This window comes from Pyrgilauda ruficollis, unplaced genomic scaffold (genome assembly GCF_017590135.1).
Source record: "Pyrgilauda ruficollis isolate IOZ18807 unplaced genomic scaffold, ASM1759013v1 scaffold38, whole genome shotgun sequence".
Taxonomy (NCBI): Eukaryota; Metazoa; Chordata; class Aves; order Passeriformes; family Passeridae; genus Pyrgilauda; species Pyrgilauda ruficollis.
The window spans coordinates 8,201,235-8,225,149 of record NW_024525267.1 but is presented as its reverse complement, the minus strand read 5'-3'; the positions used below and the strand labels follow the sequence as shown (position 1 = coordinate 8,225,149).

The 23,915-nt window shown below is 40.2% G+C and overlaps 1 protein-coding gene across 3 annotated transcripts in view; it reads left to right on the top strand.

Annotated features, from left to right (window-relative positions):
• The window catches only part of SYNE2 (spectrin repeat containing nuclear envelope protein 2), a 175,985-nt gene that overhangs the window by 47,311 nt on the left and 104,759 nt on the right, over positions 1-23,915 (top strand). For 2 of the 3 annotated variants that reach the window (XM_041476402.1, XM_041476399.1), the window contains exons 23-46: positions 258-469; positions 722-797; positions 1,401-1,519; positions 2,115-2,238; positions 3,076-3,236; positions 3,683-3,833; positions 4,998-5,596; positions 6,135-6,314; positions 7,257-7,407; positions 9,141-9,299; positions 10,004-10,165; positions 12,553-12,654; positions 13,897-14,097; positions 15,038-15,203; positions 15,904-16,016; positions 16,793-16,995; positions 17,414-17,533; positions 17,640-17,928; positions 18,290-18,459; positions 19,766-20,075; positions 20,765-20,929; positions 21,754-22,113; positions 22,611-22,745; positions 23,708-23,869. In XM_041476402.1, coding sequence (XP_041332336.1) covers positions 258-469; positions 722-797; positions 1,401-1,519; positions 2,115-2,238; positions 3,076-3,236; positions 3,683-3,833; positions 4,998-5,596; positions 6,135-6,314; positions 7,257-7,407; positions 9,141-9,299; positions 10,004-10,165; positions 12,553-12,654; positions 13,897-14,097; positions 15,038-15,203; positions 15,904-16,016; positions 16,793-16,995; positions 17,414-17,533; positions 17,640-17,928; positions 18,290-18,459; positions 19,766-20,075; positions 20,765-20,929; positions 21,754-22,113; positions 22,611-22,745; positions 23,708-23,869 — 4,590 coding nt within the window. The remainder of the gene's footprint in view (positions 1-257; positions 470-721; positions 798-1,400; positions 1,520-2,114; positions 2,239-3,075; positions 3,237-3,682; positions 3,834-4,997; positions 5,597-6,134; positions 6,315-7,256; positions 7,408-9,140; positions 9,300-10,003; positions 10,166-12,552; positions 12,655-13,896; positions 14,098-15,037; positions 15,204-15,903; positions 16,017-16,792; positions 16,996-17,413; positions 17,534-17,639; positions 17,929-18,289; positions 18,460-19,765; positions 20,076-20,764; positions 20,930-21,753; positions 22,114-22,610; positions 22,746-23,707; positions 23,870-23,915) is intronic. The other variant, XM_041476401.1, reaches the window with a different exon arrangement.

The following is a 23,915-nucleotide window of genomic DNA, read 5'->3' as shown; positions in this document are numbered from 1 at the left end:
AATTTCTAAATCAAGCAAGAGTCAATATAGTCCTGTGAATATAGTTGGGAACATGTTGCCAGATATCCTAATTTACTTTCTGGCTCTATTTTAGAAAGAACCAAAAAAAAAAAAAAAAGTGTGTGTTCCTTGGTTTGACAGCTTAGACTTTTAAGAGCACTCAACCAAGGTAGTGGAAGTATAAAAAAATATATGAGAATAATTTCTTATCCTTGTGTTTTAACATCGGCTTATTATATTGTTTTTTCTTTGTTTAGGCTTTTTTTTCACACGAAGGCAGCATGAAGGAACTTAACAAGTCTTTGGAAGACCTTAAAACATTGGCAAGACTCTCAGGAGAAACTGTCCCAGGGATACAGACACTCACTGCAGACTGTGAAAAAAGGCTAGAAAAGGTTCAGCAAATGGTGGCAGACACTTACACAGCACTGCTGGCTCGTGCTGGAAAAGGACAGGCCCCTCAGAAAGGGTGAGTGGCTCAGTCATGGGGTGTTGTAGCTTTATAGAAATCATTTTTACACATAAATTTTGGGATACTCTATTTTGGTAGTACATAACTATGTACATTATTGTGGCCAGCTGTGCATTTAAGCACTTAAAGTATTAAGTTTCATAAACTGGCAAGTACAGTGTTTGATTATCGTTCATCACAGCTGCACTGTTTTAAACTTTGAGCTAGGATTTCTTTTTTCCCTTTGTATTTAATATTTTGTTCTTTTAGGAACTCCATTATGACTTCTGAGAATGGAGAAGAGTCTGGTTCTTCTCAAGAAATTGACAACCTTATGGCACAGGAGGTAAGAAGTCCAGACTTACTGTTGGAAAACAGTGCTCTGTCAAGGGGAGGTCATTGCCAGGAGGAAAAAGTGTTTATTTCTCTTACTGTTTTTATTGTGATAAGACCTTGGGCCTCTGGTCAGAAATCCCAACCCCATTGTGTTTGTGAATGTAGACTAAGTAAATATTAAAGATTAACATGCAAGCAGCAGTGCTGGGCATCCTGAGAGATGTGAGCCTCCAGCCTGGAGTTACATTTTGCAAAAATGTAATTTTCAGCTGGAAGGGTCATGTGGGAAGCTGTGTTCAAGTGAAAATCTCCTGTAGTGTCCCAGTAATATGAACAATTTTCAGAGGACAAAGAGAGTCCTGGTGAAGAGTTGGAGGATTTGTCTGTATCTGTGAAAAGAATGAATGAGCTGGCTACAAGTATTCCAAAATTTACTCTTTGGGCTTGTGATTGAGTGCAAACACATCTTGAATTCATGAATGGCCTCTCTCATCTCCTCTGGGACACATCAAGCAATCCCTTCCTTCAGGAGCTCATAGATGATTGTTAGGCTTTGCTGTGTATTACAGAGGATACTGTGGAGGTCACTGTCACCCTTTTTATTTTCACTCAGACCTCAAGAGCTGCTGCAGATGCAGTTTTGGAACCAGATGTGAAGCACCACAATGGAGAAAGCTGTGCAGACGAGTTGGAGGAAGATGGTGATTTGGCCATACCAGCTTTGTTAGAGAGGTAATTTTTAAAGGAGGAAATGCATGCTTGTTAAAGTATGATGCTGTGCTAGACAAATTAGCTCACAAATTCATTGAATGTACCAAACATAAGGTGCACTTTTGCTGTGCAGAGACCTGTTCTTTTTTCTGCTACAGTTTACTGAATATTGATCTCTAATTGATAGGGAAGCACTACAGGTAACTAAATGCTTCGAGCATTAGGATTTTGTAGCAAGAACATTTTTAGCTATGAGCATTTTAGCCCTTTTCTTGGGCTAGGAAAGTCTGCATCTGCCTTACTAATAACTTCAAATATTGTAAAATAAAGAAATTGGTCAAGTTTTTTAGAGAACTGACATTTTTACTTTTATAAAACTGAATTTAGAGAATGCAGGCTGGCATTTAGATTTGAAGATTAGCCATATGAGCAATCTGTTTAATATGTTGCTCATTTATGCATTATTCATTCATTTTGGACTTAAATAAAATATGTATTTGCAATAGACTGTGCTTATTTTTGTATGGTACTCTGTTGATCAGTGAGTCCCATACCCTGAGATGTTCCATTTAATTAAAGTAATATTCTCTCTGAAAGTGTTTGCATCTTTCCTTAGCTTTAACACACAGAGAAGTAACCTGGAGGAACTTCTACGAGTCAACAGAGATAAAGTAGCATCTGACTTTACTGATGAAATAAAAGACACTTCATCCCTTAAGTTTAAGCTGGCTGAACTAGAGGCAAGTATTCATCTTTTAAAAATACACCTGTTGCCTAAATTATTATTTTCTTATGTAGAGCACTCACTTTTCTGTTACATATATTGCCAAGGGAAAAGCAGCATCCTTGCAACCATGTGTGTTAGAAGAAGGGAAATCAAGGATTTAGAATTCAACAGAACTGCATTGCTGCCTAGCACTGGAGTTTTGCAGGTGTTGCTGAAAGCAGAAATTGGTGGTTCTGGGTTTGTTGTCTGCAGGCTGAAACAGGTGTAATGGGAAAAAACTGCAGAAAGGAGCTTTTTGTTTGTCAGCAGAGATGGCAAGGGCTGCAGGAGTCATCAGAGTTGAACCACCAAGTGGTGTTTGTGCAGAATGGAGCTGTTCCAGGACACATAACTTGGTTAGGTTTGTGAGATCCTTAAGGCGACAACAAAAGACACAGAGTTGATGTTGAAAAGTTTATTGCTGCAATTTTTCACTGCCTTTCTTGAAAGGACTACAAAGCCTTATCACGAATCTCAGAACTTGATGCAGTTCTACATTTGTTTTTCTTCTGAACAGCTAGGTGGAGATATTTTCATTCTTGTAGTAAGAATGCCTGGCCCGTTATTTATTGACCCTTTTATAAAATGTAGCCAAGGCATATATCTGATATGGAAATTGTCACTATAAAAAGTTGCTGGAGATTTGCATGCAGCTAAAAACTGGGTCTTGAAGGGGAAAAAAGGCAGTAGATACTCTTAGTTTCAGATGATGTTTTCACTGTTGTTGTAGAGACTCTTGTGACTAGTTCTGTGAAATGTTCGTTGAGAAATACAGGATCATATTAATGCATTAGAACTGCTTGTCTTCTAGGAAATGATAGACATTGAATTCAGATCTGGTTGGAAAGAATTGGAAAACATCTCATCTACCTTAGAAGATCTTGTGTCTGAAGTGCAGCAGGCTGCTCTCTCTGAGGCAAGAAACAAGCTACAAAGCGAGTGGAAAGAACTTCAGGATATTATAAGTATCAGGTATAAAATAACACTTTATGGTATTAGCTAAGGAATTGTAACTAATTGTGTGTGTTGTGAAGGGAATAATATGTGTTGCAGAAAATAGCTGCACATTTTTAACCTTTTCTTCATTGCAAAAAATTAAGCTGTTCTTAATTTTTTCTTTATTCATGTACACATGGAAGATAGTGTAAGTCTCCCCAAGAAGAGCAGAGACAGATCTTTGTGACATACCTGTGCAATATTCCCATATATTGCTGGTATTTTCTTTCATCTTTTGGTTAAATTCACAGTGATTCACTTTGCTTTTCTTCTTAATCAGAGAAAAACTCATCTGACCTTGGGAGGGCGAGGATTAGATCTGTTAGACAGTTACATTATTTTTGTGGCTTTTTGTCCTTAAAAATATTGAGTGTCTTTTCTTGCTTGCTTTCCCAGTTCATGTTTTGTTACCTTTCTTGCAGAGCAAATTCTCTAAGGGCTGCTGTGGAAATTGTTTGGAAAACAGAAGATGAATCCATCTCGGTCTGTCGATTAGTAGATAAATGGCTGAAGAAAAAGTACATCCACCAGTTTAGTCTGATGGACAGGGACCTTCCTGTTAGTGAACTGAAGGTAAGAGAAGATGCAGAGACCACACCCTAGATACAGGTTTTAATATCTAGGAAGCAGAGAACTTAATGGGATTTTCACTCAGGAGCTTGGGGCTGCTGACAAGACGTCCCAAACCTTCTAAAATCTGTAATGGCATTTTAGTCCCTGTGTTTTAAACATTATTGGTCTTGTAGAGCAAGCCAGGGACCCTCAGCAGGTTCTGCTGTGAAAGCCATTGTTGTGAACATTTCATTGTAGGTTAGGATCTTTTTTAGATGCAGATTTGTGGTGTTCCCACTTGGCCTTATATCATTTTGTGGAGTCATGCACGTGATTTACTGCTAATTCATGAGCTCAGCCAAGCTACCTTGTGTCACATCTGATGCAGTATCTGAGCGCAGCTCAGGATGGGTTTGGAAGCTCAGTGTGGGTGCAGTAATTGTTCACTTGCTATCAATATCTGATGCTCAGGCCCTGGTCCACTGGGCAGGGTGAATTCTGTTTTATTCTTGGCTTGCCTCCAGGCTGAGCACACTGACAGCTACCCAGAACTGAAAGTTTGCATTTTTCTGCCCTTGGCTCTCCAGTGAAGTAGGGTTTAGGTCTCTCAAGCTGTAGGGCAGACATGTGTGCTCTGTCTGACCAGTTCTGGCTGCAAGGGCCCAGAATTTTTGCCCAGCTCTCTGCACATCTGGCCTTTCACAGCCCTGACATGCTGCTCCTTGAGGGCTGTAACCAGAGAGCCTGCAGGCTGCACCAGGAGATTTGTAAATGCATGGAAGTCTGCTCCAAAAGTATAGCATAAAGAACTGAAAGATGGTAGAGTAATAAATATCTCTGTGGCTGCCTGTGCTCTGGCTGATGTCCTGCTGTGAGAACATGCTGCTTTCAGTCCCATGACTATCATCATCTTTCTCTCCTTCCTGTCTGATTGCAGGAAGGAGTCTTGAGCTTTCTGTAGTGGTGATCAAATTCCCTGTGTATGGAATACCATATTATTTGATTATTTTGTTCTTTTTCTTTCCCTCCACTGACATCCAGAATAGGTCTTCTGTCTTACCCACCCTGTTTAGCATACTTTTTTACTGCTATTATAATTTGTTTTTCAGTCATAGGTTCAGCTTGAACACAGGATATATGTTTTCTTTCACTTGCTAACACTTTTGGTCATTCTCTAAATTTCAGATGTTGCAGAGATCCATATTAGGACAGATTGAAGAGTGCAAACAATTGGAACACCTAGACAGTTCAGCAGGGGATGAAGTTAATCCATTAGACCTGCGAGCTGCAAGAAAAGTTATGATTAACTGTAAAAACCAGCTTGAAGAAGTGAGCCATAAAATGCAGAACCGTGAGGCAGTCATTGAAGATCTGGAAGCTTTCATGGCCTCCCTGAGGAAGATCCAGTCTTCCATCACATCTCTCCCAGATCCCCCAGATCAACCTGAAATGCAGGGAAAAGCTCTGAGAGAGGCTGCACAAGAAGTTTCTCATATGGCAGAAGAGGCCAAATGTTTGGATGAACGCCTGAAGAGTGTTAATGTCTGTCTGGAAGATGCTGATCATGGCAGAAAGACTTGGTGTGAAAAACTTGTTAGGGCTTTATCTAAAAAGCTAAATGCCATTTATGATCCCTCAAGTGAGCAGGTGCCTACAGAAGAAAAAGACTTACACGAGACTTTTTCCAGAAAAAACAGTGAACTCCTTAAAAACATTCAGGATCTACGAGATAAAATTAACGAAATAGGCTTGAAGGATCCAACAATTCCAGCTATTCAAAAAAGGTGAATTATTTTTTAAAGCTCTTTTAATTTCATAATTTCAGTGGAGTCAGCTTGGGTCCCCTCTGCAGGAGAGCACTGAAATTTGAAGTATCTGTAGAACATTGGTGTGTTTGAAGCAGCATTGAGGAGGAAAAAATAGGAGATAGGTTATTGTGATCTTAGTTTTCAGTAAGAAAACTGTCAGACAGGGAGATGGGTCCCCTTGCTGGGCAGTGATGCACATGATCTGAAATTCTGCAGTGTAAGATGGACAGACTGCACTTGCCTTTTAATACAGATTAATTTCACTGTGTTCATACAGACCCAACTGCTCTTCAGAAGTTGGATTATTTTCTCACAGTGTTGAGGTCAGCATAACTCATCTGAGGGCCCGTGTCAGATTACATGAATTGAAGACCAAATTAGACTTTTTATGATGTCATTTTATACAGTATGTGGAGCTCAGGATGAATTTCTAGGGAGCTTAATAATTACATTGTGAACCAAATCAAAGGCTTACTTTAATATAAGGCTGTATTTCATTTTTTTTCTAATAAAGGATAAAATCATTAACAGAATTGGAAAAGGAATTGGATCGTGCTGGTGCTGAAATGAAATCTATGCAAGAAATTGCTAATAAGCTCCCACAGATCAATGAGGAAAAAGCAGAGGAAGCAAATGAGCAGTGCAGATCTACAGAGAGGTTATGGGAGGATACAAAGCTCTTGCTTGCTGAATGGTAAGGAGGAAAATTGCATTTTAAAGTAATATTGTTTAAGTAAAAAGTTTGCTTGTGAAATCAAACAGGAAAGAAGTCCTAGACTATACCTTAAAGGTACAGTGGAGACATAAACTATCATTAAACCAAGAATTGCACATGGAAGCTTGCAGCCAAAGCTCATGAATTTTGCATATTTTTGAAGCATCACAGTCCCATCATTTAGCAGGTACGCAGCGATGTGTTGGGCTTAATTGGCATCCAGAAGAAAACCTGGCTGCTGCTGGGAATACTGTGTCTTCTTTATTTGCTGTGAATTTCCTGCCAGCACACTGAAAAAGAAAAGTCAAACTGAAACAAACGGAAAAGGACAGCTGGGAAAAACAGTCTTTTATGCAGCAAAGAAAAGGGAGCTTGGTTTGATGACTCTGTGAGGGAGGGGACTGGGAGAGGCTGTGGTTGATTGCCCAGGGCATCTGTGCTTCAAATAATGGTTTTTGAAGATGCCCAGAGGCTTTGCATGGACTGGCACAGTTCTGGTTAATTCTCGTAGCTTGCACAGGTGGGAGTAACGTGTTTTCGCACCCCACTGAAGGATGGGCAGGTATCCACCATCCAAGCTGCTGTGAGATCTGCTGCACGTGATATTTCAGTTTACTGGTGACTGAGCTCACCTCTCAGGTGGAGAGGATCATGTGAACTCAGCTGCTCATCACAGTTAAATGAGGATCAGAGGCATATGATGGTGAAGGGCATTTTTGATTCCAAAAACTGTGTAGATACCACAGAGGTATCACACATTATTGCAGGATTTAAGACTGGTACAGTTCATCACTCCTTTTCTCTCATTCAAACCTGGTTGTCAAACTTCCCACATGTGTGAATATAGGAGAAGGAAGCAGACAGGAGGTTCAGGCTGCAGTTTTATGCTTAGGCCATAAATAATACATCTCTTTTTAATAGCCAGGAGCAGTGTGCAAGGGTTCTGGAGCTCCTGAAGCAGTATCAAAGCTGCAAAACAAGTCTGACCAGCATCATCCAGAAACAGGAGATTGTGCTTTCCCAGCAAACTTCCTACATGGGGAAGGAGAATTTGAACAGACTAATAGCAAAGGTGAGTAACAAGAACTTAGTGGAAAGGAAAGAAAAGCCTTTCCTGGGAGCATTCAGATGCAGGGTTGCCCTTGTACCCTCAGCCTTCCTTTCACTTTGGCTTCCAAAATAAATTTGGGGAGTCCATATTTCTGTTTTCAGTAAATTTAAGGCTATTTTTCCATAGTGAATCAGTCTTTTTAATGGAGAGGGATTAAAAACACTAAAACAAACCCCATGGAAGAGCTAGGATCTATTACAAAGATGAGATTAAGTCCGGTCCTTTTTCTCCAAGCTGTCTGTGACAGCAGTTAAACATTTGCAGTAGCTTTAATTTTATTTGATGAGGTACTCATACTGAATGAGCAAGTAATGCTGGACACCTCTTCATTTAGCTTAAAGTTTTTCACCTTTTCTATCAGAAATTGCGACAGCCAACTTCTTGGCTAAATGAATCCAGCTACTGGAATAGTTGTCCATGGTTAACAGATCAGTAAGCAGCAGCATGACCATCATGACCATTTTACTGCACAAGTTTCACATATCCTGGATTATGTAACTGGTTATTCAGATCCTATTTTTAGGCTTTCTGATGAGGCATCACCTATTGCATCCAGGAGTGTTTGTTCTCAGGCAGTGCCTGGGCTGGTTAAATTTAAGAAGGAATGTAAGTGGTGTTTTCCTGAGGCAATGGGATGGTGTCTGCTTGTGCCAGCCCCCTTTAGCTGAGGCAGGGTCTCTTCTTGCTCCCTCCAGTGAGACTTGGGGCACTTCTTATCACCTGGGCTCCTGCTGCAAGGGGGGCATTGCCTGCATATCCCAGCCCCTGCTTGTATGGAGACCCCTCTCTGGGAACAACCCTCCCTCCTCACCCTGAGCTGTGCAATTCCCACTGCCAGAGCTGTGGTCTGAAATTGCTGTGGCACAGTACAGGCACGTCCTTGAGTGCTGATGATCAGTTATATGGAATTAGACAAAATAATAGCCGGGAAAGTCCTCTGCTTTGTTCTGGTTTGTGAGAGCAGCTCTGCCATCCCTCCCCCGAGCTCAGTGCCCAGTGGGGTTGGTATGGGAAGAAGTAATTTCCCAGGATGTCTGTGGGAAATAAGGTGAGAGCTGTTAACATCAAAGTGTCTAGCACTAGAGGTCAGTGTTTCTTTTCCAGGAAGCTTCCATGTTGTTTGTAAACACTGAACTTCCAATTAAACACAAAGAAGGAGCTTGGTGTTTAAGTAGAAAGTAGGAGAAAGAGACGTTTCATTTTCTGGCTCATTTGACAGTGTCTGTGTTTAAGTAGGATTTAAGCTTTTTTTTTGTAAATAGTTCAAAACCTGGGGTTCAGAATGCAGTTGTAATAGTATCTCAGATGATTATCACACTGCATTGTTTATTTCTGTAATCAAGGTTCTGTGTGTGGATGGACAGTCCCCTTAGATCTGGCGCTTAGGACTTCAAAAGCAAACCGTGGTTTTGGCTCTCTTAGAAATAAATCATCCATATTCCCACTCAGCTGTTCTGCAGCCAACAACAGAATTATATGGATTTCTAACAGGGAAATATTCCCATCAGCATGGCAGGGATATAACAACACAGAATGCATTCTAGTCTCATCATATTGTATAAAATAGATTATTTTATGTAATGCTGTTTTTTCTCTAAGCAAAAAAAACCCAGCAAATCAGTTTAAAAATATTTTGCTGAATAAACAATCATAAGCAAATATGCTCACAAATATCCATGTGGTCTTTTTCACAGATTGAAGAGGCAAAAGAGGAATTTAATGATCACTCTGAAGATGTAGACAAAATAAATCAGATCTGCAAAAACCTGCAATTCCATCTGAATAAAATGAGAAGCTTTGAGGAGCCTCCATTCGAGAACGAGGCTAACATTATTGTGGACAGATGGCTGGATGTATGTAAAAAGTAAATTATCGGGGTGGTCTTATCTGTTATGCATTATAGTAATTGATTCTGATGTGGGTGTAATATTTAGAATAAATTAAGTGCAATATGGCAGAGATTCTTAAGAGGTAAATCCAAGTGTTTACCAGAGCAGAGCTTGCAGAGTGTCTATGGATGTAACATTTCTGATCTCTCAGGTAATTTATATTGTCAGTACTCCTTGGCAGTAAATAATTCTAGAAAATGCAGAAAAGGCAATATTTGTGTTTTCTGCATGAATCTGTAAGCTTCCATAACAGCTTCTATTGGTTTAGACTTCAGAGACAAATCTGGAGAATTACAGTGCTGGTGCTTTTGGTGGGAAATGTTTGCCACTGTCAATCTAAGCAGTGCATCAATACTGAGATTAAATGGTATTTACTGGGAGTAGATAAACATTAATGAGCAAGGCTCCTTCCTAAACCTGCCTTAAAACTGGCAAGCTGCTGTTGTGATTGGTATGTTTGGTGACATGTGTGGCAGGGATTTAAGTATCTTCTCCATGACCAGTTCACTGTGAAGACACGAGATTTTTTTTTTTTTCCCTTTGCCGCTCTTGTTTTTTGTGGGTGGTTTCATCTCGCTCCAATTTTCTTGTGCTGTTTTTGCTTTTAGACTATAACTCAACATTTTTTGAAATCTCTGTGTGTTTTCTGTCTATCAATCAAATGGTAGATCAATGAAAAGACTGAAAACTACTGTGATAATTTGGGGAGAGCTCAGGCTTTGTGGGACAAACTCCTGAGCTTATCTGGCACAATCGAAGCTTGGGCAAATGAAGAGCTCAAGAATGCAGAAGAGCACTGCCTGACTGAGGAGAACCTCACTCAGTTGAAGGTAAATTAAATAGCAATTTTTTACCTTTCCTATGTACTATAGTGATATGGGCTTTGGGTTATAAACCTGCACGTTGCATAGAAATACCAGGAGAGGAAGTTGTAACATTTGCAGTTGTATCTGCATGGGTGGTTGCATTAAGGATTTTATGTGGAGATACAGGTCTTGGAAAACTAATGCACAGATAGTGTATATGTGTAGTAGATGGCTTTTGATCAATGCAACACTGCAAATGCTGTACAGAGATGGAGCAAAGAGAAGGCCTATAAGGCTGTAGCCTGGAGTGCAGCAGTGCACAGAGAAGAAAGAAAAGAGTGTGTATAGGCTAATGATTAGTTTGCCAGGTAGAAGTGGCCTGTCAGTGAAGATGCTGGAGCCTCTGGGACAGCTGGGCAAAGCACAGCTCAAGGAGAGGTTTCAGAGGTAATTTATTTTCCCCCTGTCCTGGTGTGTTCCTCACTGTAACTTTTTGCATTCTCAGCAGAGAATGGCTGCAGAGCAGGTTTCAGAGGTAATTTATTTTCCCCCTGTCCTGGTGTGTTCCTCACTGTAACTTTTTGCAGCCTCAGCAGAGTGGCTGCAGAGCGTCTCCAGGGGCTGCACCTGGGCTGTTCATGCCCCTTTAGCACAGATTATAATATTAATTCTTGGTAACAGGGTGTAGCTGGGTGGAAAAACACATGCACTAGGTCTGTGCCATTGAAAGCTTCATGTATGGGGGTGAATATTTTAATTTCTAACTTCAGGGCCGCAACGCATCAGCTGTGCTGCTTCGTTGTGGTCATAACCAGTGTCTACTAAGCAAAAATAATTTCCTGCTTGAAATTTGAGTGATTGAGACATAAATACATCACATATCGTCTTGTTTGAAAATTTGCAGGCAGTTTTTCCTCAGTGTTTACAAGCTACAAACAGCCTGGTTTTTATTATGGTTGTTTGCAGCTTTCCACCTACTGTTAGCACTGCTCATTTGTTTTAGTTTGCAGAGAAGTGAAAAGCCGAGGTGCTCTTTGTGTATGGATCTTCACTAGGAACCAGTGGCATATCCATTGTGCAGCAGTGGATCTTTTGTCACATCATTGTTGTCTCTACCATTGTATTGTCAGAATTTTCCTGGAGTAGTTTAGGTCCCTGGAGGCTCCAGTAAAAATGCACCAGCTGGAAAATGCATCTTTAGGACCATTTTGTTACCTGGAAACTGCTCAAGTTCAGCGTGACGTGACTGTGCCCCCAGTGTGACTCTTCTCCTTAGGAAGGGCTGTTCTGGAGGTGGCTACAGTAAGGTTATTCTGCTGCTTTCTTGTGAGAGATAAGTCTCAAAAGAGGAGGGAGAAGAGGGCAGGAGACACAGGAACCATATTTCCCTGAGCAATTATTATAAAGCAGAATAGAAGGAGAAAACTGTCCCCAATGCATTCGAATTTTTGTAAAACAATTTCAAGTGCAGAGGGCATCAGGTTCATTTATCACTTTATTATTGCTCTTTTTTGGTTGATCCTGAACCATCTCTGCATTGATGTTAATTCCAAATAGACCCCCAACTGTTGCAATGTGTATCAAGTTACACAGGGTCGGAACCCAGGGTCCTTTGTGAGCACTGGTGTGTGTGTTTGTAGGGAGCCTGTCACGAAAGAGCAGAGCAGTGGATTGTTGGACTGTGCATTTAAGGATAATTTCAGTATATATAAAAAATGTGGGAGAAGTTCTGCTTTCCCCTGTAGCCTGTATGCAAATGCAAACTCTCTTAAGGGCTGCAGCACATGAATGGGTTTTGATGATTGCTTTTACAGAGACTACAAAAGGAAGGCTTTGTCCCCAGGGAGCTTGGAATATCGATTTGGGAATATGAGACAATGTCATTATCCTGTTCATAAGTTGAAGCTGGCATTTTACCTTCACATCACTGACTTGTTCCAAAATACATTCAAATGAGTGGAGGTCTTCTTTTCATATGCAAAGGATTTACATTTAAAAAGTGCTTACAGCCTGTGTTACAATTTAGCACTTCCATACCAAAGCACGTGCCATCAGGATGCCAATTCCTGACTTGAAATCTGTGGCATCTGAGAATATCCCTTTTAGTAGAAGCAGCAAGACACAAATGCAAAATTAAGATTATTTTCCTGCAAATTTACTTGAAGTAAAATAATTTAAATACATGCTAGATTTGCATTATCAGCTCCTTTGCCTGAGAAACAGCGTGTTTCTGACTTGAATACAAAAACTGCTTAATTGCTAAAATGAAAATCAGGAAATGAACAAATAGTGACAAAATATGCCAAAATGCATAATCAGAATATTTTAATATAATATAATTTTGTAAAATAAACACAGAGCATTAATTTGGAGGGAAGCACAGTTACCAGTGTGTTTTTTTCCACTTTTAGGCATGCTTACGAGCCCAAGAGCAGAAACTCCAAAAGTTCGACAACACAGTGGCTGAGATAGAAGAGCTTCTGAATAGTAATGAACCTCCCTTGGAGCTACAGGTACAGAGAAGCTTTTACAGCTGATACACCAGTCCTCCTTGCTATAGCCCTGCTTCTAGTATTGCCTTTGCCACAATCAGTTACTGGTTTTACTTATATCTGCTCAAGGAGAGTTGGAGGCATTTTGTTGCCAGTGGGCAGTGGTATTTCATTTGTTACATCTTTCAGGCTGTTAAAGTTTGATAGAACCAAACCTGTCATTTTAAACACAAAGGTCTTTCTCACTTCTGTGCCTTTTTAGGCCCTTGGCCCTGCCCAAAGAGGCTGATATCAGTGATATCTGATGTTTAGCTGGTGGTCAGCACCTGGGCACAGTGGTCAGTACCTGGGCACCTCATCACCCCTTTGGGGATCCCAGGAACTCAGCTTTACTGACTGTCCATTTCAAACTCTACCTTTGCCTGGACAATGTAGCTTGGTAATGTGGAGTTTCTTGCACAGAGTGATGTTTTCCTTTGGGGTATTACAAGGAAATCCTCATCTTTCTGTGTTATCTTCACAGCAAAGAACAAATTCTCATTTAAGACTGTGTTAGCTTCCCTTGCTCCTGAAGCAGTTTTGTAATCACCCTCTCACAGTGTCTGTCAAATGCACCTTGAGCTTGACCCTGTTTAGCTATTTCTGTGTTTATCCTCAGCAGGCAGTGAACTCTGAGGAGTTTCACTGGGTAAAGTGATCTAAGGAGCTTAGGGAAGGACTCAGCAACCTTGTGCTGTGCGTGCTGTGCTCCTCGAGAGCACCCTGGGTCCCTGGGTGGGGTTCCCATGTGATCCCACCCAGGTGCTGCCTCATGCAAGTCAAGGATGAAGTTCAGCACCTGTTGCTCCTTAGTGAATAGTCTCAAGCCAGAGCTCCCAACCTCTCTGCTGGCCTTTTTTTGGGTTATTGTGGGGAATTTCCCTCAGTGGAATCACTGCAGGGGCAGTTGTTACAGAGAGAGCTGCAGCCCTCTTTTTCATGGCAGCTGAAGCTCAGAGTAGGCACTGGAGAGACTGATAAATAAAAGAAAACAGCACCAGTAAAACCGCTAATAAAGATGAGCTGAGATCACTCCTCCTCAGAAAAGCAGTACTTAAATGTTTTTTAATTTCTCGAGTGGGAGGGAAACAAATCAAAACAAACTGTAATTGAAACATCTGGACTTCAGGCCATTTAATTTCTTTTTATGTCTATCATAGATTTTTGTAATGTTCTGGGAAATCAATCCAGTATAATTGATATATGTTTATTTCCGATTTTAAGGTCATCAGATCATCTGTTGTGCAGAAAATGGAGCTAATAAAAGAGCTCTTGTCAGCCAAGCGAGGGACCAGTGAACTCACAGTGAATACAGCAGAGCTGAAAGGAGACCTTGATCTGGCCAAGACACAGATTGGAATGACTGAATCACTCCTCAAAGCTTTATCACCTTCAGACACCTTAGAGATCTTTACTAAATTAGAGGTAGCATGCCTCAGATTGTGTATATTTTATACATTTGTTCATAATTTCTCTCTTGGTCAAGTGTTCATAAGTGTTCATCCTGTGTAAATTGTAGACTGCTAGAATCATTCAAGTGAAGAGCCTGGCTTGAATATTTCTTTAAGCTGCCAGAAACATGGAAGAAAAGCCTCTTTTTCCTGGAATTATCAGATATATTTAACCCTTGCAGCTGTTGGAAATGGTTAATCCCAGGCACAGCAGCAATATTGGCACCCAGGATATGTTCAGGCAGTAGTGCTTGTTTGGATTGTCTGTTCTCCAAGGCTGGGTAATACACAGAGGATGCCTTTGTGCCACCTGAGCCTGGCTGCAAGGGGAGCCCCCAGTAGACAATTTCAGCCAAGTATTTGCTGAAACTCGAGCCTGGAGGCTTAGGCTGGCAAGATTTAAACCTCCTGTGGAGCAGTGAGTGGATTATGTGCATTGTGGGTGTCAGAGCTCTAGTGTTTGGGGCAGTGAAATCTCAGCCATGGAGGAGAGTCAGAGTTTTAAATTAACTCTAGCTCCCTCTAAGTTACCTTTCAGCCCACGGGGTCTTGACACTCAGAATAAGGAATTTAGGGGGTGGAATAATGCCTATGCCAGCTGAGGCATTATAGTTTGTAAGTATTATATGCTCTGGAACATACAATGGCACTATTCACATATCTATTCTGTGGGGCTGTGTGTGCATACAGGTGTACACAGGGAGTGTTTAGTGCTTATACCTACCTACTGATGGCCTTGTTAATGCCAACATAATGTAAGAAATTATTTTGACACACAGGAAGTGCTAAACCCTTTTGCAAAAAACTCTAGTTTGTACTAAAGCAGCTCTGTACAGTGAACTTCTGCTTGGCCTTCAAAACTTACTTTTTAAAACTTCTGCTTTGTTGTTTGTTTGGGTTTTTTTTAACCTTAGGAGATACACCAGAAAATTCTGCAGCAAGAGCACCTTGTGGCATTACTCCAGGAAGAGACAGATTGTCCTGATGTGGATGAATTAAATAAGCAGCTTAAATGTGTCACTGATTTATTCAATAGCAAGAAACATGTGCTTCAAGATCACTTTATGGGTGTTTTGAATCGTAAGTGAGCACATTTCAGTTATTTACCTTTACAGGTTTGACCACCTCAATGACTTAAAGATTGTGCAATTAATTGTTTAGGTGTCTGAAACTGCTTTGTTATCCCAGACAGCCTCAGGGTTCTGAACAAGATAAAGATTTGCAGAAAAATGGATTTTGATCCCAGCAAACCACTCAATCTGAATCAAAATATTTGGTTTCTTATTTTTGCATTAAAAAAAAATAGATAAAAGAAGTGTAAAGCATAATTCAGGAACAAATGTCCAAGTATTTCATTTAAAAATACAGAAATCCAATGTTTTAATTTTTCGCAGTTGTTTTTTATTTAAAATTAGTTACGAGAATAAATGGTGTTATTATTCTTTGCTTTAAGCAGACACAGGATTATGCAGGTGGGAAATTTGGCCCAAAGACAGTCTCATGTCTTCAAATGTTTTTTAAAGAGTATTAATCTGTGTGGAAATGAGAAAAGTTTCCACAAGGCAATTCCAGGTCTTGTTTACCCAAACTGACGTGTGTGTTAGCTAAAAAAAATAAGAGCTGCAGCATTTTAAGTCACGTGTTCTGTAGTAAAATGCAACCTTTGACTGTAACACTGATAAATGTAATTGTAAATTGTCTGAAATCTTCATGTTAAACAGGATTTTCTTTTACAGAATGCAATTAATGAAAAAAAATTGGAATGTACCTTTTTTTTCAGGTCAGTGCAAGAATTTTAATGACTGGTTCAGCAGCACTCAGCTGTCTCTGAAGGACTGCTTTGAGCCCTCAGAAACAAAACATGTACTGGAAGAAAGACTAGAGAGGCTAAAGGTAAAATATTAAAATACTGTCATTTCTAAAGCTGATTGTTCTTGCAGTGTTGCTCTTTTCACCTACGAGGCTATTCTTGGGACTGAATTCACCTGCAGTGGTTTTATAACTGAAGCCTGGAAGAACATCTCATGGAACTTAAAGCATTAGGAAAAAAAGGGCAATGAAAATAAAACTTAATTGAAATGAAGTCTCAGTGTTCAAGTTCAGATAACTCAGGCAAGTGAGAGGCAGGACAGTAGTTGATGAAGGTCAGTGGACCGTGACCAAGTACTTCAGTGTGCAAGGCTGCAGAAAGTCAAATATGTAGAGAGTAGCATGAAATTCTGACCCCCAATGGAGTCAGATGTAAAAAAAATTGCATTTAATTTGTTGTGGCAAGATTTTCTGTCCAAATCAGACAGAATGAACAGAAAACAGATGGAAAAGCCACAACATCTGCAAGAAGCAATCACAGTTAAGCAGCAGAAGGAGATAGTGATGTCAGTGCTAGATTTGGATGTTGCTTGCCTGTTTCTGTGTGTACCAGTACTGTGGAGAAGAGAAAACGAGTCATCAATTCCACTTTCTCCTTATTTTACAAACAGCAACTTTTCCATATACATGTGCAATAGTCAGCAAACTGTGAATTAACATAAATCCTTTTTCAGGAGCTGAAGTTGCTGGGAAAAAAATACTGGCGGAGATAACAGGAGCTGAAAAGCTCTTGTAACATAAATATCTATTCCACTACAGCAAATCTGACAAATGGATCTTGTGTTTGTGTTCTTTTTCAGCACTTCCTAACATCTGAAGGCAGAGATAGAGACATCCAAGAGGTTAAAGCTTTACTGAATAAAGTGAAGCCTTACTTGCCCAAAGCAAGCATTAACCACCTCACCAGTCGTGTGAGGGATCAGGAGGCAGAACTGCAGAGGTTGGTCTCCAAATGTCAGAAAAAGGAACAGGAGCTTGGTGCCTCTCTCCAGCAGCTCAGCAGGTAGGGAGCTAATCTTGTGTCTGACATTTTAATCACAAGTGGTATCAGATGATTCATTATTAAACAGCCATAGGGAATGGCAAGCAACTCTTATTTTTACAAGAGATGGTATTTTAATCAAATGTTTTGTTATATGTTCCATGTGGGTTGTTTTTTCAGTTTCATAGCAGACCTGTATGGAAACTATGGACAATTTTATTGACATGAACACAGACAGTTAAAATTAGGCTTATGTTTAAAAATTTGCTTGATCAGACATATTTCTGTTATTTTTTAAAAATAATGTATTTTATGTTATTTTTATTTTATTTTTAATAACATACTTCTGTTATTTTTTCAGTAAAATCCTGCTGCCAGCAGGTTTTAGCCATATGATGCCTCTTATTTTGACCTGAGTCTCTATTTGTACCTCCTTTAGCCTTGAAGAAAGCAGCATGGCCTTGGAAGAATGGCTCTCTGCTCAGGAGGAAAAAGTAAAAGCGATCAATAAAGATGATACAGAACTTGAAGATGTCTATAAAACACTATTAATGCAGAGGTATTGGGTTTTTTGGTCTTTTTCTAAGAACGGTCTTCTAAACAAGATTGTTCCACGTTGTTACAACAAATAGATGTTGATTAATTTTTTAATTTTTATTTTTCAGGAAACCATTTGACTCCCTGGCTCAGCTGTCAAATTCCTTGGAGGAGGCTGGGCTGACAGAATATGAAACCCTCTCAGAAGCCAGTAACCTTATTAGCAGGTACCATGCCCTGACAACACGTGTCGGTGAAATGGCAGGGAATACTGAGAGACTTCCAGTGGAAGGACAGAATTTTGAAGACCTTGCCCAGGATGTTTCTTGCTGGATCAAAAAGCTTGAGGAGGCTCTTAATAAAATGAGTTCACAAGGAAGTGAGTTGGCATCAGATGAAAGGATTAATCAGATAAAGGTACTGTGTTAAATATATTCCTTTTTCACCTTCCATCTCAAGCTAATGCTTGATGAGTCAGTACCTCCTGAAAGATACTGCCACTGCTCATAGCCTGTAGCTTTGTCATTTGAGCTTTTTTTTATTTGTCACCACAATATGGGTCTTCTTTGTAGAGAAGAATTAATGAGTCAGCTTAATTGTCCCAGACTTTGAAAATTAGATGATCTATCTGTTTGTGTCAGCTATGTAATATATTAGAAGAAGACTTGAACAGAAGTGTGAAAAGTATGAAAAAAAATAATGGAATAATGGTAATATCTTTTATTTTGTAACCAAAAATAATGGCATATGCACTGCTTCTGCTTCTTGTTTAATACAGGAAATCACAACTATCAGAGAGGAAGGTGAGGCCAAAATACAGAGCATGGTGGCTGTAGGAGACACTGTACTGAGAAATGAGAAAAATAAGAAGCCAGAGGTTCAGCAGACTATTTCTGAGCTCCAGAAAAAGTGGGAAAACCTCTGTCAGCTGGCCACTGAATATAGCAGGTAATGTGGAATTTGCCAAGAGGCATTGAAGATCACTTAGTGCTGTATTGGTTTTTTTCTCTTCTTCCTGCATCCATTCAATTTACTCTCTGTTCTTTGGGGGCAGATTGAGATACCCACAGAAACAGTTGGATTTCTGCAGACTTGTCGAGGGGCAGGTCACAGTTTGGCCTGAATGGTCAAAATGGGGTCAGAGATACTTTCTGGTGGGGCCATGAATAGCCAGAAAATCTTCTGTGTCCTCTTGTTATTATTGAGCTCTCAGTAAAAACAGCACAAGAGGCGCTCAGGAAGGTGGAGTGTTGGCTGTGTTGGATTCAGCACAGCAGAATGCAGAGTGGTTCACACTGTTAGACAGGAGAGGAGGTGTTCTGCATGCCTGAAGAGATGCTCAGGACCTTGCAGGATCAGGCTTGTGAGCAGCAGATGCACCACAGGAGCAACAACAGTGAGGAGCTGGAATGGGGAACTTGATGCAAGAGCACTTCACTTATGCGAGGCTGTGCTTTATTTGCCAAAAAATACCAATCTTGAGGGGCAGAACACAAAACAATGAAGCCTTGCTTTTGTCTTCAATTATCCTGCTGTACTTTACAGAATTATATCCAGACTGTTTATTTGGATTTGTTTGTGTGGGATCATATTTTCCAATGTTGGCATTTAAGTTCCATCTGGAAGATATCTGAGCTCCATCACTAAATGTGAACATACAAATGTTACTTCTGTCTCATTGCATACTTCCTGTGGACAAATGCAACCTGTTCAGTTGCAGCAGACCAGCATGCACGCTGATAAAGCACACAAAGAGAAATCCAATGTAAAGGTCAGGCAAGTAATCACTGGACTGTACTCACATACCCCATATTGTATTATGCTGGTTTTGTTGTCTGTAATTCTAAAACACTCCCCCGCCCAACTAAATGTGATGTGTTTCTTCTACAGAACATTCCCTTTCAGGAGGCTGTCATGGGAAGTCAAGGAAAGCAGATTCATTACCATATTTTAATTTTAAACCATATTGCAATGAAGAACAGAAGCATACAGTGCATGAGCATCACATCTCAGATGTTAGAAACTGTGGGTTTATAGGTTGAGGTTTAAGAGAGTTAGTCATTTGTCCTGCATTTAAGTCCAGTTCAGTGTTTTTCATCACCTTAAAAACTCCAGTCTGATCAGTAATTTAAAATCTGGAGAAAAAAGTATTCAGTACACTCAAGTTCGTTCTAATGGTTGACTTGTTCACACTTTGACATTTTCTAGGTAATCAATACATTTGTTTTTTTTAACACTATTATTTTTTTCTTAGCCCTCAAGAGCAACTTCAGTGCAACAGGGAGCAATATGAGCAAAGCAAAGAAGATCTGAAACAGGCTCTAATGGAACTGGAGAAACAGCAACAGGAGATTTTTGCCCTTCAGCCTGGTTTGGAGGAGAAGCAAGCTCAGCTGGCAAACTATGCTGACCTCCTGCAGAAAACAGAAGCCTTGACTTCCCAATTTAGCAAATTCAAGAGCCAGAAGGAGCATCTACAGGGCCACACTGTTGATCCCTGCTTCACAGAGGCAGAATGGTCAGAATTAAAGCACCAACATGAAAATCTGCTCAGCCAGCTCCAGGTTGGGATCTCATTCTCTTTCCTTTCCTGTTGGTTGCAGTTCTCACTGTTCAGCTGTGGTGTCATCCAGGTGGGAAGGTTTTGGGTAAAGCTGGGAGTGGAGGAAGTTCCTCTGAAAAAGGGCAGGGAATATCTCCCTCTCTCTCTCTCTGAGGGATAAATACTAAAACAAATGAGACCAAAGTAAATGTGAAGAACATTTTGTATCTGTATAAACAGATTTGGATAGCTATAATATGAAGCATGTGCTCTTACATTCTTCAAGCCACAGTAGCTTTTCTTCCTTTTGGAAGCATGAATTTGAAAAACATCTGAAAGATTCTTTTCCAACATCTTGGTTTTTCTTGGTTTCACCTAATGTAGTGCAAATTGCGTTTGTACCCTCTGTGGCATTCTGTCTCTAATGTTTCATCCATTTTAAGAGAAAACATCCTTTTTACAAGTACATTTCTATGAAATGCCAACCCTTCTACTTCCTGCTCTGCTATTGACAAAAATTTTGTTCATGATGGAGTCCATGATGTGCTGGGAAGAGAGCAGGATGGTTTTGTGTTTAACCTGTGGTTAGCCAGATATTTTATGGGAAACAAACAAGTTTGATGTGCTGGTGAGGTCCTGAAAAGCTGTAACAGTCTGTGGATGATTGTTTGAGATAATGGTGGAATAATCCTAGAAACTCCTTGTTTCTAGACCATCATGCAGACATTGGAAAGCCCTGTGCAAGAGCACCAGCAGGTTCAGGATATGACAACAGACCTGAGCACTGAGCTGAAAACTGTCTCTGAGAAACTTGCTGAGTGTGATGGTCCAGCAATGGAAGAACCATCAGCTGAGCAAAGTCAGTTGAAATCACAGGTATGTTGCAGTTTCTGCATTATGGAGCCCATCACATTTGTAAAAGAGAACTGCTCATGGTGCCAAACTGAAAAGCTATGAAACGTTTCTGAAATAAAAACTATGTAATGTTCCTTTCTTGAGATAATTGTAGGACTCAATCTACTCTTAATGCACTGGGGGGACCTTTACTATTGGCTGAACTGAAGTTCAGGCATGCAGTTTGGTTGGTTAGGATTTTTGGTCTCTTCCTCTCAGGGCATAATGAGGAAAGAGATTATTGAATTTGGTATTAGTAAGTGTCTTTAATTTAGCAAGTGTGAAAAATTAAAAAAAAATACTCAGTGAGCCAATTTCATTTTTAAGAAGTGTTCTTCATGCATAAGTAGACATTATTCTGGTCTTTGGCAGAGTGGAAATCAGTCTTGTAGCTGTGAGCATAGAGAGCTGCTGTAAGCTGAAATCATAGCTCAGATATGGGTCACTGCAATTCCCTGTCCTTCAGAACTTGCTATACCTCTAAGAAGGAAAAAGGAATAGGAGAGGAGGTGAGAGAGGAATCACCTGTTCAGTACTCAGATCATCATGTACCACTCTGTGTGCTACGGGATTATTTTATCACTGTAATGCTTTTAGCTTCAGGTGTTCTCTGTGCATAGAAATGGCCAATGAAATTACTGGTTTGGTAATTGACTTTCTGCAACAAATAGGTCTGCATGTACCTTTCAACACTGTTTGTTGTTCAAAACAAGTATTTATGATTTTAGAGGTTGACTTTAGATGTTAACATTAGGTATATTGAGTGAAGATACTTTTCAAATAAAATGTTTTCTTTGTGTTCAAAGGAACAACAGGGACCTCTTAGCCAATGTGAAGACACAGCAAAGAAAAGTTTGGTTTTAGCAGAAACTGTTAAACAAAACACCTCTTCACCAGAACAGGAGTTTATTAAGGATGAGATGGAAACACTTCAGAGTGAACACAAATTAAAACTGGAAGACGGTCTTGAAAATGTCAAGCAAAAGAAGGAAAACATTTCCAGTGAAGCCCTTGAGTTAAAAGATGAGTTTGGTAATGAAATCCAAAAGGAAGATAAGGCAGATACAATGCTGAAGAGAGAGACACGGATCACTTCTGATACTCAAATCTCTGCAGAGGAGACCCCCACAGCAGTGGAGCTGAAGGAGCCTTTGGAAATGAGTGATGTGAGTTTATTTGTTGACAGTAACAACAGTGGAAAGCTGGCTAAAGAGACATCTCAAATGTCTTCTGTGTATTGCATCTTTAATTTCACTGAAGTTAAGCCTCCTGTAAATACAAGTGTATAAATCAAAGAAGTGAAAGGAACTCCCATAACTTTTTATAGCAAGTCTGTAACAAGCCAATAACATATTTAAAACAGCAGTTTTCCTTTTAAATACAATTCCATTTAAATGCATGTAACTTTCTCTTGCCACTTGCTACAGCAGGTATCCTCAGTGAGGATATGGAGAGAAATTGTAGAGATGGGAAAACTGCAGATGAACCTCTCTGCCTAAGAGCTTTGAGAGCTTCTCTTAACCAGAGACTTGTTTAGAACTGCAGCACAGCGTTTGTCCTGTTTGTTTTCAGAGAGGATAATTTTTACCATTCAGAGATTTGATGTTAAAATACAATGTTTATGGTAACACAAGCAGATTTTCTTTTCTGTCTTTTTTCTTAGGGTCAAGATGTAAATGGAAATATGTCTGAGAAAGAGAGGCAGAATGCTCCAGTTTTGGAGGAAAGCAGTGTACTGTCAGACAGCCCATTACAGGATATCCATCATAGCAAGGACAGACTGGGGCAGGCTGTTCAGGTACCTGAAAAATGTGTTTTAATATAAGTCAGTGTGTATGTGAGTGTGTGTGTCTGTGTTCATTAGAAATCCATATGTAATTCCTTAAAATTTCTTGGCTTATGGAGGCATGTTTTCCGTATCTCATTAAAGGAATGATAAATTATGTTTTCTCCAAATCATCCCCTCAGCCTTGCACATGTGAAGAGTGCAAGAGATGAAAGTGATGGTCTCTGCAAACCCCCAGGGCTTGGACCCACTTTGTCCATGATGCAAAATGCATCACCTACCTGTGATTTCATAAAATCCATCACAGAATGGTTTGGGTTGGAAAGGGTGCTGAAGTTCCTCTCGTTCCAACACCCTGCCATGGGCAGGCACACCTTCCACTAGACCAGGTTGCTCAAAGCCCCATCCAGCTTGGCTTTGAACACTCCCAGGAATGAGGAATTTAAGAGGTTTCATCACTGCAGGTAATGAGAGGTCACTAACCTGGAACTGCTGATTTTTATGGGACCTCAGGACAGTGTATTGACACTGTAAATGACTTGTAAAAATGTAAATGTGTGCAAAGCTAAGGAAGTGATTTGGAGTACTCCCTCATTGACCTGACCATGGAGAGATGACCATCAAAATTACAGTGGAAACTGTCCATAGTGGGATTTCTGGAGAAGATGCAAGCTCAATAGTTACCAAATGTGTCTAATCAGAAACTTCTAGAACCATATTAACAATCATGTGAGCACTTATTCCTGTTTACCCTGTCCTGAAACTGTATCAGAGTGGGTGAGATCCCACTCTGAGATGGCAAACTGATCTAAGCAGGGGCTTCCAGCTCTCTGGGTTTGGATTACCTCAGCCTTTTCCTTCATTCATTAAGCTAAATGAAGATAGAGTAGACAGATTGTGGAGTGGGAAGTTTCTTAGCAAATTTTATACTGTGACTTTCACTGATTGTAAACATTTTGCATTTTTCAAATGAGGAGGAGGCTGATAAGGAGAACCCAGACATGGACAGAGCTGACAGGTTCCAAGAGGATGTTCTGGACAGTGCAGTTCTGGGTGGTGAGGCAGAACTGGAAAGACATCAGGATGGTGTTGGTATTGAAGGTGATGAATCTACGAAAAAAATCCATCCAGCACAGGTAACTGCTCATGAGATTACACCAGAGGAATCAAATTTGAGGGTGT